Raw genomic sequence first — 19,199 nt, 5'->3', positions numbered from 1 at the left:
AAGCAGTGATGCATGTGACCCTACAGAAACCCTGGGAACTTCTGTGCAGAGACCAGTTCAGAAGATCAATGAGATGAGTGACCCAAATTTAACCAACTCAAAGCAAAGCAGCTCTCTCCCCACATCCCTCCTTTAAAACCTCTAACAGATGTAAGAAAAACTGGGCCCAAAGAAGTCTGAGCACAGGCTGTAATCCAAGACCAGCTGCTTTTTCCATTTATAGCCACATTCACTTCAGCTTCACCAAGGCATTTTGGACACTGTAGAAGGGTCTCTGTGTCTGTTTGTTTGCTGGAGGAGTGTAAAGAACACAAATGGCTTGCTGTCATCTTATCTTTTTTTGCTCACAACAGATCGTTTGATCTTGTCAAAACAGAGTTATCTCTCTATAATCTCAATTCAGTCCTCTGACAGAGTTTATGGAGCTGGCACTGCACCCAGCCTCTGGTGTCCCTTCAACCACTGGCCAACAGAAACATCTCAGGCAGGGACAGCAGTTTAGAAATAGGTTAAAAGAGAACTATTCCTTAATTACAGAAGGTTCATCACCACTGCCATCGCTTCCCTCCCCCAGCAGACAGCAGAGAAGTCACAAAACAAGCAGCCAGGCCTTACTGCAGGAGATCAAAGCAAACTCCTTGTTTTATCTTGGTCAAGATAACGGATTTTATTTGCCTTATCAGCCTGGAGGATGATTAACCTAAATGTGAGAAAGCTGGAGGATCCAAAGGAGCTGATGGGTGGGGAGTATGTTCACCAGCACGACTGCCATGGGCCCCAGACATGCAAATAACACAGGATAAACAGAGAAACTCTCGGTTCCTACATGCCCCCCTCAGCCAGGGCTGTGTCTCCCTGTGCCTTTCAGCACCACTTGGATGAACACAAATCCCACAGCAGGCAGGAGCACTCGCCCCTTTCTCAGCCAGCAAAGGCACCTCTGTCCAGGAGCTGCCCCAGTTTGATCACAGAGGGGAGTCAGAGGTTCCTGAGGGTTCCTGGGCTCACACCCAGCTGGAGCACAGAGCCCTGAGCCACAGCCAGGTGACCCTGCAGTCAGTCCCCCTGCAGCCTGCACCTCTGCCCTCCACAGACACACACTGAGCCCAGGATCCCTCCTGCAAGGTTCAGGAGCTGAGAAGACGACCTGGATGGATGCACAGCCTTGCCCAGACCCAAGGCAGCCATGGAAGAGACCTGCCAGGTATTAAGGCCAGGGCCAGGGTCACTCTGCAGCTCAGCATGGAATCTCAGACTGGTTTGGGTGGGAAGGGACCTTAGAGACCACCCAGTGCCACCCCTGCCATGGGCAGGGACATGTCCCACTATCCCACGGTGCTCCAAACCCGATCCAGCCTGGCCTTGGACACTTCCAGGGATCCAGGGGCAGCCACAGCTTCTCTGGGCACCCTGTGCCAGGGCCTCCCCACCCTCACAGGGAAGAATTTAATACCAAATCTCATCTAGTCCTGCCCTCTGTCAGTGGGAGCCATTCCTTGTGTCACTGCAGGCCCCTTGTCCAAATTCCCTCTCCAGTTCTCCTGGAGCTCTTTTAGCCCCTGGAAAGGGCTCTGAGCTCTCCCTGGAGCCTTTTCTTCTGTTAACACCCCCAGCACTCCCAGCCTGGCTCCAGAGCAGAGGGGCTCCAGCCCTCAGAGCATTTCTGTGGCCTCCTCTGGACTCGCTCCAGCAGCTCCACATCCTTCTGATGTTGGATGCAGCATCCCCAGCTTCGCCCTCTCCTGGTCTCAGATACCAGGGAAAGGAAGTGGGAATGGTGCAAAGGGAAACTGGGAACAGTTTCCTATGGGAAATGGCTTTTTTCCTATGGGAAACTGTCCCTGTGCATAATGTGGCTCCACTGGGGACGTCACTGCTTTTCCTACAGGCCCTCAGGGACTTCCAGCAAACAAATCCTCCTGGGTCTGGCTGGCCGCAGTGCACAGCCTCATTTCCTGGGGTGCATCCTGCCCAGCTGGAGCTTCCACGTGGGACAGCATCCACACAAAGTGTGCCCACGCAAAGAAGGGACACGAGTGTGCCAGCGTGACCAGGGATGAACACAACACAGCGAGCCTGGGGACAGCATTCCTGGGGACAGGGACGTGCAGCACCAGCACAGCCACATCACCCAGCCTCCTGCTGGCATCCTCAGTGCCCACGTTACAGTCCAAAGAAGAGCCCAAAGCACAGCCCCAAAACACACCCCAGAGCACAGCCCCAAATACACAGCTCCAAAACACAGCCCCAAATACACAGCTCCAAAACACAGCCCTAAAGCACAGCCCCAAATACACAGCCCCAAAGCACAGCCCTAAAGCACAGCCCTAAAACACAGCCCAAAACACAGCCTCAAACACTGCCCCAGAACACAGCCCCAAAACACAGCCTCAAAACACAGCCCAGAACACAGCTCCAAATACACAGCCCAAAACACAGCCCAGAACACAGCCCCAAAACACAGCCGCAAAACACAGCCCCAAATACACAGCCCCAAATACACAGCCCCAAATACACAGCCCCAAAGCACAGCCCCAAACACAGCCCTAAAACACAGCCCCAAAGCACAGCCCTAAAACACAGCCCCAAAACACAGCCCCAAAACACAGCCCCAAAACACACCGAGGGGCACTGGCTGCCCCCTGCACAGCCAGGGACAGGCACACGCAGGGAGGGGGAGCAGGCAGTGCCCTCCCCGTGCACGTGGTGTCCTGGATCAGGCAGTGTCTCCATGATGGGACACATTCCTCTCCCCCACACATGCTCCCACTCTTCCTTCCATGTCACTAGGCCTGCAGGTCTAGATTTTTCCAGATGATCTCATTTTTGGCACCTGCGTTCACAAACCGAGACTCAGCGTTTCCCACTCAGCCCCTCCATTTGGAATCCTGTGCTGTAGGAATTTTCCCATTAAAAATAATAATAATAATTAAAAAAAAGAAAAATATTGCCCATAACCTAGCCTGAATCTGTCAGCTGGTTTTGGAGGAAACATTTCCCTACAGCTTTAATCTCTTTGTACAGTTACAGAGCTGGAAACGGTGACTCACTGCATCTCCACTCAGCCCTGGGCTCTCCATCCCAGGGAGCCTCGCTGTGTTAACAGCTGTCCAAATCCCTATAACCCCTGCAGCCCCACACTTGGTGTCACCCCAGCAGCACAGGATAGAAGAAAAGTCACCCCAAGGCTTGTGTGGCCTCACTTCTCACTTCATGGGTGTCCATGGCAGTACAGGGGCTTGAAACTGCAGCCCCCAGCACACAGCAACAGGTCCTTGGTTTTCACAAGGATTTCAGTGGATCTTAGGGTTTGCTTCTTTCTATTTTTAAGTATTGTTTAATTGTTTAAATTTTAAACCAACTATGTGGGAGTTCTAAAGAAAAGTCTTCCCATAAGGGTTCTAGCTGGAAAAAAAAAGAATTGCTTTGCACTCCTGATGCTGCCCTGCTTGTTGTGCAGCAAAATAGATGGGGGGACCCTGCTGAGTTTTAAGAGACACCTGGCACCCTGTGTGGCTGTCACCAAAGGGGCCAGGGGACAAAGACTGACAAAGATGAAAGCTCAGAGATGGTCCAGACTGTTTTACATAGACCCACATTGGGACACAGAGGGAGGTCACATCCCTGTTTTAGGTGTTTTTATCGGCCTTGGTTTATCTAAACATGCTCCAGAGCATCCTTGCCATGAAGGCCCATGGGGCAGGAGCAGTGGTGGGACAGAGCCTGCCTTGCTGGCTGAGTGCTGTCCCAGGGCCTGGGCAACCTCAGCAGCTTGTGAGGAGACAGACAGGAGCATCAGATCACACCAGCTTTCACCTCTCATCTGGGCCTGCTCCCAATCCTCCACCTGAGATCCCAGAGCTGAGCCTTCACCCAGCACTGAGCCATCAACACAAACAGCTTTAGACTGGGGGAAGTAGAAACAGACTATTAAACCAAAATGGAAAGCATTAATTTTTCTGCCTTCCCCCCTCTCCAAGCCCGACCACCACACGTTGCAAGGAACAAGAGAAGGCCAAGATGTTCCACCACACCAACACAATGCCAGAGATGGGAGGCACAGTGCAAGGGGATGCTGCGGCAGGATCACCCATGACAGATTTGATGTGGCTTTTCCTGAGGATTCGCCTGTCCCTCATCCAGCTGAGGATCCCATGAGATCTCTCCGTTGCACAGGGCAGGTGGATGTCTCTGGATGAAGCCCTGCTGCTCCCACAATGATTCCCTGCTCCTCTCCTCACAGGCATGAACCAGCTGCTGCCACACTGGCACCACACCACTGCTCAGACCTGCTCTGCCAGCACAGGGCAGGAACATCCTCCTCTGCCAGCTCCAGCCCAGTGCCCTGGGACTGGGAGTGAACAGCAGGAGCCTGGGAGAGGTCACCCCCTCCCACAGGAGCTCAGATTTGGATATTCACATTTGGTAAGTCCTGCACAGCAAGGACAGCCTCCCACAGCCCTTCCCATCACCTTGTTTTTATGGCTATTTTTAATTGCTTGTGCCTCTTTCTGCCCCCACTGCACAGCCCAGCTCACATTGCTCTGGCAGACTCCAACTACAGCAATCCTCACCACCTGCTCATCCCATCACATCTCCTTGTCCCAGCTGGGGAGCCCAGCCACACAAAACCTCCATTGACATCTCCACTGGAGATTTTGGGGACACAAAGCCCACCTTTGTAGTGGCCCATCCCACAGGGATGTCCCATCTCCCTGTCACTAATGGCCCAATTCAATGTTACACCAGCACAAACAAAGCAAATGCTCCCCAGGGAGTGCAGGAGAGCACAAAGACTCAGGGAGGGAGAACATGGATGGGAAGGAATATTTCTTGCCCCATTAAACACCTCGTGCTCTTCTCCCACCTCGGGAAGCCCAGCTCTGGAGCGGGCTCATCCCACACCACCAGCCACGCTGCCCTAGTGAAGCTCAGCACTGAAATTCCTCCTTTCCTCTGTGCTTTGCTCTGAGCTGCCAGGCTCCCTGTGACTGTTATTCTCCTCTGACCGGCCTCTTCCTGCACAGCACGCTCTCCTGCACACCTTCAGCAGCAGGGCAAGGCAGCTGAGCCTGACAGCTGGGGAAGGCAGGTCCCAGCACAGGAGTGAGGGCAGCTGCCTGCATCCCCTGCTCAGCTGTTTGTGCTGGAGAGCCACCAGCCACGGGATCCAGGGCTGTCCAGTGCTCCAGGAGCACCTCCTGGTGACCCAAACCCTGGAGCAGGAGCTGCCACACGAGTCCCTGCCGCAGACATCGGAGGGGCAGCGTTTCCATTTGGGGGGTTGTGGTGGGGCCAAAGCTGCAGTGGAGCTGATGAGGATTGGCAACGTGCCTGCACCCATCTGTGGGACATCCTGAGGGTCCCTGTGCAGCCCCCCCAAATCTCTCTGTATCCTTGCACCAGCAACAAGGAGAGAGGCCATGTACCTGCCCAGCATCACCTTAGGCTGGGTGTTGTGGACCAAGGGGAGGAGCACCCCAAAATGGGGTCCCAAAATGGTGTGAAAGTTAACCAGGGCAACCTCAAGGCATGGCAATGGAGGAGGAGATGGTCAGGAAGGGGACGTGGTCTGGCAGTGACCCTGGGCTGTCCCCTTGTGCTGACACACAGGGAAAAGGAGACAGAACTCTCATGACCCCTCCAACTCGTCTTCGTGGCAGTGGGGTTGGACCTCGGTGATCTTTAGGGTCCCTTCCAAGCCAAACCATTCTGAGATGATTTTTGGAGACATTTGGACTGAAAGCCCCTTTTGTACCAAAGCCAGGCTGGCTCGTGCTGCAAGGCAGACTCCAGACAGCTGGGCTCAGGGTGACACTGGTCCCAGCAGCTGTCCCCCCTCTCTCCCCGCCCTGGGCAGCTGGAACATTCAGCAGCTCAGCCAGCCTGCTGCTCTTAAAGTGCCAACCACCCATGGGGTTCAGAGCTTGGGGCACTCAGAGCAGCCCAGACCCAGCAGGACGAGGCTGAGCACCCAACCCACGGGGCAGGATGGGCCTCCTGGGCACCACACACAGCAGCTGGGGACAGAGAGGGGGCCACAAAATCCCTGTCCTTGGGCCGGGGCTCGGAGATCAGCTGTGCCCAGCTGGAGATGGCCCAACCTGTAAAAAAAAAGCTCAGAAAAGCCATGCCTACACCACACACAGTAAGAAAAAAGAAAAGAAAAAAGAAAAAGAAAAAGAAAAAAAACCTTGAGTCCTGCAGGTTTGACATCAGCTCCCCTGCTGACTCCTGACTTGGTTTTCCACCAGCACACACCACAGCCCGGCCTCTCTGCACATCAGTGTGACCACAGGGCTGCACCCAGGAGAGGGGATGGAACCCCTGGTCCAGCTCCAGGGCCAGGCATGGACCTCCCAGGTCCTGGCTCAGCCACCCCAGCCCATCCCACAGCCTCCAGGGAGAGGCACAGGGTGGGGAGGGAGGATGTGCCCTCCCCCTGACCACGGGATCCCTCACAGGAGAGAGCTCATGGGCAATGGAGAATGGAAAAGTAATTAACAGGTCTGAAAGGAAAATCTCCAAAACATTATGGAGAATAAATGACAGCTGGCAAGCTGGCTTTAATATGGAATTAATTGAAAACAAGATAGAGCTAATATAAGCCAGGTCTCTAGTTTAATAGTGGCTCTGGTCCATGATGTTATTAGACTTTGTCTCCAAGGTCAAAAACCCCGACTTCTGCTAATGAAGAGGCGGTTCCTGCCCCACAGCCATAAACAACACCACCAAACAACAATATCCCAACACCACTTCCAGAGCCAGCACCTCTCCCACACCTCAGAGCCTTTCCAGGGCCCTGTGGGTCTGCACACAGGGCCTGAGCTGGCAGAGCTGGCATTTCCCAGAACCTTGGGAGGCACAGTGGAAAGGAGGATGTGGCAGGATCACCCATGACAGATTTGATGTGGCTTTTCCTGAGGATTCACCTGTCCCTCATCCAGCTGAGGATCCCATGAGATCTCTCTGTTGCACAGGGCAGGTGGATGTCTCTGGATGAAGCCCTGCTGCTCCCACAATGATTCCCTGCTCCTCTCCTCACAGGCATGAACCAGCTGCTGCCACACTGGCACCACACCACTGCTCAGACCTGCTCTGCCAGCACAGGCAGTTCCTTTTCTCTTTCCTTCTAGACTCGACAGAATTTCTTATTGAACTCGACAGAATTTCTTATTGAACTCGACAGCTTTCAGGCAGGATAAGCCCAAGGCTAACAGCTCTGTGTGCAGACACATCTGAGCACAGATCCCAGAGCAGCATCACCAGAGCAGCTGAAAGAGCAGCTCCTGGCACCTCCTGTGTGCCGCCTGCGGCAGCACCACCCCGCCCAGGGCTGGACTCACCTTCCTCTCTCTTCGGCGGGCTCTCCGTGGGCACCGCCTGCACCTTTGGCTCTGCCAGGTGGGGCTGGGTGGGCAGGGCAGGCTCTGAGCTCTCTGCTGGCCGCGTGGCTGGGCTCTCGGCGGCTTTGGCCACCTGGATGTCCAGGCGGCGGGGCGCGGCGTCGGGCGCGGCGGTGCTGGCGGGCTCGGCGCGGCGCTGCGGCAGCTCGGGGATCTTGGAGGCCGGCGCCTCCGCCCGCCGCAGCCCCGGCTCCTGGGGCTTGCCCAGGGTGATCTCAGTCCTCCTGGCCGTGGGCTCGGGGGGTTTGTGCCCCACATCGGCTCGTTTGAGGCCGAACCGCGACAAGCCCGAGGTGGAGTTCTCCACCTGCTTGGATGAGATGTCAATGGAGATTTCTGTTCTTCTGGACACCGGCTCGGGCAGTTTGGGTCCAGAGAGCTCCACTCTCCTCAGAGGGGGCTTGGGGGATCTTTGGACTGTGGGCTCCGCATGGCGGGTGGATGGCTCCGAATTCCTGGCGCCGAGTTCCTGAAACTTCTGCGTGGAGCTGGACACGGTGGACCTGAGGAGGGTGTTGGGGGCCCGTCTTTGTGGGGTGGAGGAATTTGAAGACTGATCTACCTCCTCGACCTCAAAGGATCTTTTCAGAGCTGAAAAACATGAAAAGTAGTTCAGGATTTAGTTACCATCCACCTGAGTGTCTCCAGAGGTACTTACAGACACTGCACGAGGCTCCTAACTCCATTTCTGCTCCTTCATCCCAGGACTCACAATCCATTTAAGCAGCCGGGGATTAAAGGCCCTGCCTCTTCAGACAAGTTTAAAACCCAGTAATAAAACAAATCAGGGCCAGGAAATTCAGCCTCAGAGCAGAAAGCATCCCCACACTGCCTCCATCCCACACTCAGAGGGGAGCAGAGGGTCCCACCATGGTATGGCAGAGCAGAGCAGGGCACTGGGTTTGGGGGGGACAGAGATCCAGCTTCCAACACCTCGCTTTCCCTCTCACATCCAATGCACAGATAAACACAGGCTTTCCTGTGAGCATTGCCAGCACAATCCAAGTTAGGAACAGGAAAACAATCCCAGGAGAGCACCAAATCCATACAAATGCAGCAAGAAACCAAAGGTGGCAGCCACAGAAGCTCATATCCTTAAAAACAAACCTAGAGACCACATGAACCAAAGACTGAAGTGTTTTGAGCACATGGACTTGAGACCCCCATACAAGGAAAGGGACAACTGATTCCTGCTCCTTACAGGACCCAGCCAGGTAGGAAAAAAAGGCTGAACTCCACAGGAAGGGAACCACTGCTGGATCCCATCAAAAGGCCACAGGCTGTAAAAACACTCTGATCCCCCCATGAACCCCCAGGCAGGCACAGGGTCAGGGCAGGATAAGGCACAGCCTTGGGATCCCAAGGGAGCCTCCACAAGGCAAGGCTGAGCTGGTGTGGTGACAGCCACACTGCTAATGGCCAACACAAACATAGCAATGAGTCCACCCATCCTTTACATCAACAGAATAGTAGCAGGGAGATTTAGCCTTCAAAAACCTGAGCTTGACATCCCACAGGACATCAGGCTGGTGAGGGGCTTGGAGCACAAGCCCTGTGAGGAACAACTGAGGGAGCTGGGGGTGTTCAGCCAGGAGAAAAGGAGACTCAGGGGTGACCTCATCACTCTCTGCAGCTCCTGAAAGGTGGCTGTGCTCAGCTGGGGTTGGGCTCTTTCTCCAGGAACTGACAGAACCAGAGCACACAGTCGCAAGCTGCACCGAGGGAAATATAGGTTGGATATTAAAAAAAAGTTTTTCACAGAAAGGTGATAAAGTTCTGGAATGGCTGCCCGGGGAGGTGGTGGAGTCACCATCCCTGGGTGTGTTTAACACAGACTGGATGTGGCACTGGGTGCCAGGGTTGAGTTGAGGTGCTGGGGCTGGGTTGGACTCGGTGATCTTAAAGGTCTCTTCTAACCCAGTGATTCTGTGAATGCTGTGAATTCTGTGAATCAGGATCCCAGGGAGAGAACTGGAGCACAGACTTGCCTCATCCCAGGATGTCCTCCCCCCCCCTGGGGTGGAGCTGGAGAGGAGCCACCACACAGGAAGCATCCATGTCCCAGGGCTGCTCTGACCCCTCAGGGCAGGGCCTGGGGACGTGGGGACCCTCCATCCCTTGGACACATCCGTTGGCTGGGCAGGAGCCACTGGTCACTCTGGGTCTGGCTGGTGGCACAGGGAAGGGGGACTGTACCCATGGCAGCCACCCAGCTCTGCTCCAACACCCAGCAGGACAGCAGCAGATGTCACCTCCTCTGTCCTGGCAGCAGGGGCTGGGACAGCCATGGTCACATCCCCTGGCAGCAGCACAGGGAACCCAGAGGAGATGGTGAAGAAAGCAGGGCCCTCGGAGCTGGGGCTCACGTGTCAGACAAGCCACGGCAAGGGGAGACTGCCAGGGTTAAAATGTGAGGATACAGACTTTGGGCTGCTTTCCCTTTTGGGGGGAACGCCCCAGAACTCCTCAATATGAACCCCAGGCTGCAAAACCAGCCCGGCTGGGCACTGAGGAGCCTGAGAGCAGGAGCCTCGCCAGGATGTTCTGTAGTGGTGACCTGGCAGAAGCCCCTCTGTGCTCAGGGACAGACAGACATGAATGGACACACACCCATTCCCCCAGCTGTGGTTCAGACCCCAGCTGGGAAGCAACAGGAGTCTGGGATGGGCTCCCAAGAGTGGGGTCCCAGCTGGTGTGGGCAGGGAGGGATGCACAGAGAGATCCAACCCCAAATCAGCCTGATGGGAACAGCACCACGGCTGCTCTGTGGCCGTGGGGAGAGGAAAGCACCAAAGCACAACACTCACCCCCCCCTGTAAACCCAGGAAGGGTCCCACGAAGGGCACCTCGTGACAAAATGGTCTGTCTTGCATCTCAGAAATATTCAGACATTGGTAGAAGAAAGGAGGGTGGCAATAAAGAAAACTAAAAATGCTTTTCCTCAGATTTATCTGGTTTCTGGCTTCCATGGAGCTCTCTCAGCCATGCCATCACCTGCTGACAGGGGTGACAGCTCCCTGCAGCAGTCCCTGCCCTGCAGTCTGCATTTGGCACAGCTCATGCACTGCAGGTCTGAGTCCAAGTCACAGCTCTCAGCATCCCAGAATAATTAATTCAAATAAAGCCCCACAATGGAAGGCTCTTTCAATGTGTTCAAACTCTCAGGTCTCCAACCCCAAGCTGGAGCTCTGACCCTCCAGCACAGATTTTCTACATTTTCCCTTCTCCATCACACACTTTATCCAGAAACTAACATTTTAGCTGTTTGGTTTTTTTTTTTTCCCAAAACCTCCACATTTGAAACAATGCAGCAGCCAAGCCCAGCTTGCATTTTCCTAGAAACAAAGAGAGCGGAAGGGACAACCCAACAGGGAGCCCTTGCCTGGCCTTGAGCAAAGCTGGGTGGGCAAGAGCAGCAGAGGACACAGCACTGGCAGCTCCCCGAGGGATGGAATCACACTTCTGTCCACATCAGGCTCTTCAAACCTGCCTGTCACTCCTCCAGCCAGCTCAGTCTCCACCTCTTCCCTTGAACAAGCAGCTCTCTAACCTCCTGAGAGATGTGTCTTGAGGAACGGGGTAAATGCTCTCAAGGAACCCGGCAGCAAAGGAAATGCTGACGAGTGTCTTTCCTTAATGAGCGTTGCCCTGGAGATCCCTCAGTACCAAGTGGTTTGGGGATTTCTTTCTGACCTGCTAATGAGCTTTGGATGCAAACAGCCCTGCTGACCTCCAAGGGTTCCTCACATGAGCCACATCCATCATCTCCACTCCTCCGAGCCCTGCTGCCCCTTCCCAAAGAAATGGTGAGTAACCCGATTGCAATGCTGACCTACATGGCCCCTTTCTTCTGACTTTAAACCCCACAAAGTGCCCCAAGCCCAGGGTAAACCTGCCCCATGCCACCCATGTGGTCTTTCTGGAGCACAGCCAGCCCCTGTCCTTATCAAAGGGCTGGATTGAATTACAACAACCAAAAATGGCTTTTTTCCAGGTCCTTCTGGGCCCTGTTGCAGAAAAGAGAAAAAGGTCAAAGCCCAGACACAAAGGGGTTTAAAAAGGCCCAGGCAGAGCTGCAGAACCACGATTACAGTCTCAGGACAACCAAGCCCTCCAGATAAATCCTCCCTCGTGCTGCGGTGCCAGCGGGCAGGAAGGGGGCACTGAGGGGCTGGGCAAGGAACCTTCACCCCACAGAGGGGCAGAAATGGCTCAGCACAGTTTGACAGCAAAATCATGGGGAGCCCCAGGTGCCAGTGGCATTCCCTCCCCAGCAGGGTCACTGACCTGCCTGGGGACAGCCCAGGAGCTTTCTCTGCCCTCTCTGCAGGATGGGGTGACCATCTCATGGCTTCGCAGGGATTTCAGTACCCAGCTTGTCCTGCTGGCACATTTGGCCACTGCCCTGAATTCAGCGTGGTCTGGAGAAGGTCAGGCATCCCAGGCAGGAGAGAGAAGAGCTGTGACCACGAGGGTTTGTGTTTCCACCTCTGAGACAGAGCCCCACTGCCATGAGCACGATGATCCTCGGGAATGTCACCTTCAGCAATGCTGGCCCTCAGAGGGACCGAGCACAGCTGGAGCTCCCTGCTCAGCACTGCCTCTCTCCTCCTTGCATGAGAAGAGAGAAGGACCTCAGGAAGCACAGCAGCTCTCAAAAAAAAAAGATAAAAAACTTATAAATAGTGTGTCCTGCCCAGAGCCAGGAAAGGAAAGTAAACAGCCTCTGCTCCTCCTCCCAGCTTCCTGCAGGGAAGTGTCTGTACTCCTCACAAAAACAGCAGCTGAAGGCAAAGCAGGGCTCCAGGGCCCCACACCCCACTCCCACCCGCCGTGCCAGGGTCCCACATGGGCAGTTGTGGCTAATTCTCTGTGTCCCCAAGGGCTCCAGGTCCCCTCATATCCCTGAGAGCCCCAAACAAGGTGTCCCTGCCCTGAGCAGGGCCTGGGCTGCAAGGTTGTCCCCACTGTCGTGTTTTCCAGGGGGTTTTGGGCACAAGCAGGGCTTCCCCAGCCCCACCAGCAGCATCCATCCATTGTCTGGCTGGTGTTGGGGGCAGCTGGGCAGGGAAAGTGGCGGAGGTGTTGAGCACCACCCTTCCTTCTTCCTCTGCAGGTGCACTGGGGCTGAACCTGCACTGCCTTTGGCACATCCTTCTTCCAGCCAGCTCCACACCCATTCAGACATCTCTGGCTCAACCCACCACTGCTGAAGGCAGCCACTTTTGGGCAGGGAAAGCCCAAAATGCCCTAAAATGAGATTTCCAAGCGCTTCCCATCGGATGCAACCTCTGCAACAGCCCAGCACCATCGTGTCTGGGCTGGGAGCTGCTCACTGCCATGTCCCTTTGGGGACCAGACCTTTGCAAAGCCCTCAAGGTTTGCTCAGCACCACCCAGCTCTGCATGGCTGGCTTCAAAACCAGCACTGCTAATCCTCCTGTTGGATGAGGGGGGCAGGGCTCTCCGAGGTGGCTCTGCTGGCTGTGCACAAGGACGTGCCCTCCCGAAAACCCAAACCTGCTCCACTCCACACAGGCACTTGGGGGCAAGAACGGTGTGCCTTCACCCTGCTCAAATGCTCCCCGGGCAGGCACGGGGGATGAAAAGGAGAAAACATTGATTTCACTTTCTACTTTACTCAGCAGTGCTGGGGATGGCTGCACAGTGAGGCCACTGTGTCCTCCTGGTCACCCCCCAGCAGTTAAAGCTGCTCTTTAGGGATCCTCTAGACTGGGGAGAGAGGGCAGAGCTCTGGTTCAAATCCCAGCAGCTCATGCAACAGCCCAGAGTCTTGCAGAGGTGTCACAAGTGAGTGGCACTGGGGACTCCCACATGCAGGAGGAGAGTCCCTCCTCAGGAGTCCCAGGCAAGCCAAGGGGGCTCAGATGCCATGGAGGGATCTGGCTCCTGCACAGGGGCTCCACAACGTGGGAAATAGTAAAGGTAAGAAGACTTCCAGAAAGTTGGAAAGGCAGGTCTTAGAAACAGAAAGAGTAGAGAAACTCAGAGTTAGCTGCAGTTGTAAAGCCTGAAGGTAGAAAAAGTTACAATAGTACAGTAAGTAAGGACATGAATAATAGTTTAAGTCTTAGGTTTGGTTAAGATAGACCTTAAGATTGGAGAAAGATATGTTCAGCAGGATAGTAGAAGGTTTAAGCCTAATAATGAAGTACTGAGTATTGTCAATAGAAAGCATACAAGTAAACATGGTGTGAAGTAAGTGTATGTGTACTTTGATGTGTAATTGGTTAGAACAACTGTCTGTAAGCTTTAGCAATATGTTATTGGCTAGAAAGTTTTTAAAATGCTCTGTAACAAAGACATCTTTGGCTGCTGCTGGCTTTGTGTGAGCTTTGCCATCTTCCTATTGTCTCAACCATGCAATGAGGCTGATGCCGCAGTAAAGCTCAAGGAACATATCCCAGCAGTCCTGTCCTGTCCATGAAAAGGAAAAAGCACTCACACCAGCACACACCAGCACACACACCTGTCACAGTGCGACACAAAATGACTCACACGCGGACACTTGGTGTAAAAGGGGAAAGAAAAGAACCCAAAGAGAGGATTTTATTTTCTGACTCCACTATATATAGAATAGTGAAAGTGGATTGGAGGGTGAAATTTTCACCTCTCCAACCACACTGGTCAAACCAACAGTCCATCAATTCTCTCCGCTTACAAAGAAGAATGCAAAACAACCATTATTTACATAAACAGTGTGAAAAAAAATCAGTAGAAATACGTAAGCATCAAAAGATATAGAAAACTTCTAGAAGAACTTTAAAACTCTCAAAAAAACAAGGTAACACACACCAACGCACCAGCACACGCCTCTCCCAGCTGGAAGCTCTGGAGCACACAGCACGCTGCCACCACAGCTCACCCCGCTCTGCAGCCTGGCCCCGGGCACCCCGGGGGGGTCAGCCAGGGAACATCTGCAACATCTGCTCCTCCTCCCTTCCCTTTTCAACCAGAATATCCCACCAGCAGGCCAGGGGAGGCTTTATACAAGGAAACATCTATGCACAGAGCTCAGGAGGAGACCAAAATAAACAGCAAGGGATGTTGGCTCCTCCGGGACCTGCTTCCCAGCCGGAGCCTCCAGCTCTGCCACAGCCCCGGCCCCCAACTGCTTCCCCTTAAACATCCTGTGCCCCTGGCGTGGTCTCTGTAACCCAGGGGTTACATTTGCTTGCTTGCTTAAGCACAGAGAGCTTTCCTTGGGTTTTTGGACACATTGGAGCCTGATGGGGCCGTTATTTCCCAGCGCACAATGGCACTGTTTGAGAGCCAGGGCTCGCTCTAAACTGCTACCAGATGGTCACCTCCTGTTCCCAGGCAGGAGAGGGGGAGGCTGCAGCTCTCATCTTTCAAGGAACCCTTGGAAACCCAACACAGCATGCACTGCTCACGGCCCTAAAGCTTCCCAGAGCGCTGTTGCAGGCAGCAGGGTGCTCCTGGTGCTTTTCTGGCCCAGGCTGAGAGCAAAGAGTGATTGCCCACGGGGCCACCTGGGTCTGGCTTATCCAAACCTCCCCTGAGTGACGCCACTGAAGAGCTGCCACCACCCAGAGCAGAGATGGGTGCATGGGAGTGAACTGCAGGCTCAGTTATGGGGGCAAGCAGGGTGTTCTGCACGTACCTGTAGGGTATTTCCACTGTGTATTAAATCTACAGGTCCCACAGCAGAAAGGGAAGGGAGCTGCACCCCTGCTGCAGGGCCAGAGCAGTAGATCTCTACCCCATCCTCAACAACAAGGTGCTCCCAGCTCCCCTGAGCCCCTCAGTGGGGTCAAAATTGTGGGTCTGAGATGGAAAATCCCTGGCAGTGCAGGCAGCAACCAATAATGCACAAGCTGGCAGGATTTTGTGAGTACACACAGCTTCAAAGCAGCCTGAGAAACTCAGATCCCCTCTTACACCCACAGAAAGCAAGGCAGGAAATTTTAAAAGCACCTTTCCCAAAGCTCCTGGTGATCTAACCAAAGAAAGAAGAGAAGTAAGGGTTGCTGGGGCCCCTCCCTGTGCTTGTGCCAGGAGGCCTCACACCTTTCCTTTACCAGTAAACCAACCTTGCTGCACTACATATATAAAATATATCTATATCTATCTAGATATACCTCTAGATATATCTAGTGACACTCTGCTGTTGTACCCTGACTCTCACACTATCCTGGGTCAGGTTATGAACAGTTTATGCCCAAATAAATCCTTTCTCTGATTTCACAGACAGTCCTCAAAGGAAGTTGCAGCAGATTAGTGCCTGGTCTGACACGAATCACATGGCAAGAAAAGGCTGGCAACGTGCTGTCCCCATGCAGGGCCTTCCTCAATGGTGTAAATGGTACCAAGAGGTGAGTTCTGGTGGAAATTTGGGGATAAATGCAAGTTCAGGGCTCGGACATCAATCAAAGCAGCATTTCTCTCACTCACAGCAAGGTATAAAACAGCCTGAGGCTGATGCAGCAAACTGCTCCTTCCCCAGAAATGAACATGCAAAAGCAAAGTCAGGACTAAGAATAGAAAAAAAAAATAAAATCCACACTCAGATTAATACAAAATCCCAGCTTTTCAGTCCCCATAATGCAGTTCTCAAAAGATTTTAGCTTGATTCTCTATTACACTTGGGTTTATGTAACCATTAACTTGCAGCAAAATGCTTCCAGATCAGACCAGGATATTTTACATCTCTTATATTCATTTCATACTTGTACAGAAAATTACATAAAACACAGGGTATCCAGCCCAGCAGATTGCATTACTGGCTCTGCCACGGGCTCACTCCAGCTCCTGTCTCTGCCCTGTGCTCCAGTTTCCTTTCATGGGGGGAGGAGGAAGGAGAGAAATAAATCCTTTCTGTGCCTCCCATGGGGCTGTAGATTTGGTTTGGTTCACTAATAATTCTAAAATGCCTCAAAATGATTACCCAGAGACAAAAGTATGATGCAGATGGTCTTGCAGAGCCCAGCCTGCCCCGTGCTGGTGCCACAGATGCCATCCCCAGGTGGCATCAATCCCAGTGCCCATGCAAGGGACATGGAGAGTGACTCAGGTGGGTGACCAGGGACTGGGTGATTAAATCAGTGAAGTCTCCATTTGGGAAGATGCTTTGATGGGTGGTGCTGCAACATGCTGGTTAAAAAGCTGCAGAAAAAGGGGGAATTGGTCAAAGGGGCAAAGGAGGGACCCAGGAGCCATTCACCCCTGCAGTGCTGATTGCTGCTGTCCCTGCAGCCAGCTCGGATGACTCTCTTGGAGGGGACACCCAGCACTGCAGAGCTGTTGTCCAAACGTCCTGAGGGCTGGCAGAGAGCAGACCTCTCCTCCTCCCTAGGAAACGTGCTTTGGAAAATAAAATCAAAGCCATCCTTTGCACATTTCCCTGCTTTTTTACTTCCATTGGCCAAGATGAAAGAAAGACTGAGTCCCAACCCCAGTCCTCACCACGCTCCCTGTCTCCCACAGCAGTGCAGTGACCAGTGGCACTGCCCTCACCACTAATCCTCAGGGCTGGGAGAGCTGCAGAGCACTCACCTCACCCTAGCAAGGGGCTGCACAGTTTTGTGATGCTTGTGTCCCAAACTGCCACCTCTACTGCCAGGAGGATAGTGGCCCAGATGATGTCCTGCCCTGCAATGCACAGGAGGCTTGGCTGACACTGACTGTGCCTACACCTGGGCAGCAGGCTGGCACTCCACCCCAAAGTGCCCTGGCCTGGGTGCCAGCAGCACTGGGAGGATGCAGGGTCACACAGCACCCATGGCACCTCCCCTTTTGGCACACAAACCAACCAAGGGCCACCTTGGACGGACACTCCACCGCTCTGGAGGTGTCCCCAGGAGAGCCAAGGGCTTGAGCTGCATCCAGAACCTCACAAAAGCAATCAGGGTAAAAGCCTGAGTCACAGGCAGCAGGAGATGAGAGCTGTTCAGAATGAGTTGAGCCAGCAACAAACCCCTTCCTGCCCACAGGCTACTCCTTACCTGCACTGTTTGTGGCAGGGAAGGAAGTGAGGAGGGGTCCCCCACACCCAGGAGGGCTCTCCCCACGATGGCACCAGCACAGCAGCTGGGTACAAACTGCTGGTGCCACCAGAGGGGTGCCAGGACCAAACACCCTGCAGGTGTGAAATGAGAGGTGGCCAGGACACAACCCCATTCCTGAGAAGGGCATGACAGCCCACAAAGAGCTCCCCTGATGGGCCCTGACCCCCACCAAGCAGGCACAGCCCCTCCAGGAACTTCACTCAGACCCACTGACTCATTTTACAGGCTTCAAACAAGCTTAACCAGGATTTAGGGTCACTTGGCTTGTTGCTAAAGACCAAAGAGGTGCCAGAGGCCACTACAGCAGGAGGGGACAGGGAGGCTGGGAGAGGGAAAGAGCCCACATTATATTCTTGCAGAAAGATGCTGCCTTAAATATCAAAGTCAGAAATGTGAATATCTGTCGTGATTATGGGCTCTGAAGTCTCCATTATTGTCTTTGGATTATGACACGTCCCCATCCAGGTTTTGGTGGCTGCTGTCCTGGCTCCTGGAAAAAGGGCTGAGCAGCTCCCTGCAAGGAAGGGCAGCAAACCAGAAATTAAACCAGCACCCCGTGAGGCCATGGGGCACCCAGAGGTGCCAGGTTAATGCCTGGCAGTAATTCAGCCCCAGCTTTGCTGGCATGTATTGGCCAAGAGCCAGAGCCGTGGTCACTCAGAGCTATCAGACCTGACCCAACGTGTCCCAGAGGTGCTTCCTACTCACTCCACTGCCCCAGTCACCAAGGGCAATGAGCAAAGAGTGCAGCATTTTAGGTGAGTCCCTTACTGAGGGAAAGGTGCTACCAAGAGCCCAGGGACTGGGAAGAGCCAGCACGGTGCTCCAGGCCCTGACTCACCTCCAGGCACCAGCACTGTGCTTGCAAAACCAAAGCAGCTGCCCTGGCTCTGGTGCAAAGAGCCATCCCCTCCCTGTCCCTTCCCACCCAGGCTCCTCTGCAAGGTCTCTTTATGGCTAGCACAGTCTGTGCTCACCTTGCCCAGGGCTGGTCCCACAGGAGCTCAGCCGTGCCAGCCCTAGGAGCTGTCCCTGCTGTCACAGAGCCAGGGACACTGCTCGGTGCCTGGCCCCAAGGACACACAGCCCAGCCCACCCTGCATGACAGGACTGTAGACAACAACCCCTGCATGATCCTACAGCCTAACCAGGGCCAGAGGCATCCCCAGAGCCCAGTTCACATGGACAGGGAGATCACCTGTTCTTCCCTTTCCCACTGCCTCACAACCTTTTTATTCCCAAAGAATTAGATTTAGGAAAAACCCAGCCAGGGAAAAACCCAGCCCACAACAGCAGGTACCCACTGCTGTGACCAGGCAGGTGCAGGTTTTTGACTTTGTGGCTCGAAGGCCAGTTCTGCAGGGGAAGATACAACTTCTGCAGGGGAAGACACAAAACTTCCCTTCCCACAAGCACCTCCCTCTGGCTCCTTCTTCTCCCACCAGAGGAGGATTTGGCAGAAAACTCCTATCCAGCCCATCCTTTTGTCTCAGGTAGAGAAAGATAGATGTGGAATAAGAGAGAGATCACTGAAGTGGCTGTAAAGCCCAGCTTTGAGGGTATATCAGAGGTGACTTTGCTGTCTTGGAGCACCAGCTGCATCAGTGAGCAGCTCTGGCTGTGCCACGAAGAGCTCCAGCAGCAGTGAGACTTTTTGTGGACAGCCCAGGAAATCCAACAATTGAGGAGCTTTGCTTCACTCCCAGGGCTGGGATGATCCAAGATGTAAATCGGAAAGATCTTTC

General features: G+C 53.9%; 1 protein-coding gene across 4 annotated transcripts in view; it reads right to left on the bottom strand.

Annotated features, from left to right (window-relative positions):
- SEPTIN9 (septin 9) overlaps positions 1 to 19,199 on the bottom strand; it is a 146,131-nt gene that overhangs the window by 50,448 nt on the left and 76,484 nt on the right. For all 4 annotated transcript variants that reach the window (XM_053994427.1, XM_053994430.1, XM_053994429.1 and 1 more), the window contains one exon: positions 7,347 to 7,997. In XM_053994427.1, the coding sequence (XP_053850402.1) occupies positions 7,347 to 7,997 (651 nt within the window). The remainder of the gene's footprint in view (positions 1 to 7,346; positions 7,998 to 19,199) is intronic.

Source organism: Vidua macroura, chromosome 19, assembly GCF_024509145.1.
Source record: "Vidua macroura isolate BioBank_ID:100142 chromosome 19, ASM2450914v1, whole genome shotgun sequence".
Classification (NCBI taxonomy): domain Eukaryota; kingdom Metazoa; phylum Chordata; class Aves; order Passeriformes; family Viduidae; genus Vidua; species Vidua macroura.
The sequence above is the reverse complement of the archived record's forward strand: the minus strand, read 5'-3'. Positions and strand labels throughout refer to the sequence as shown.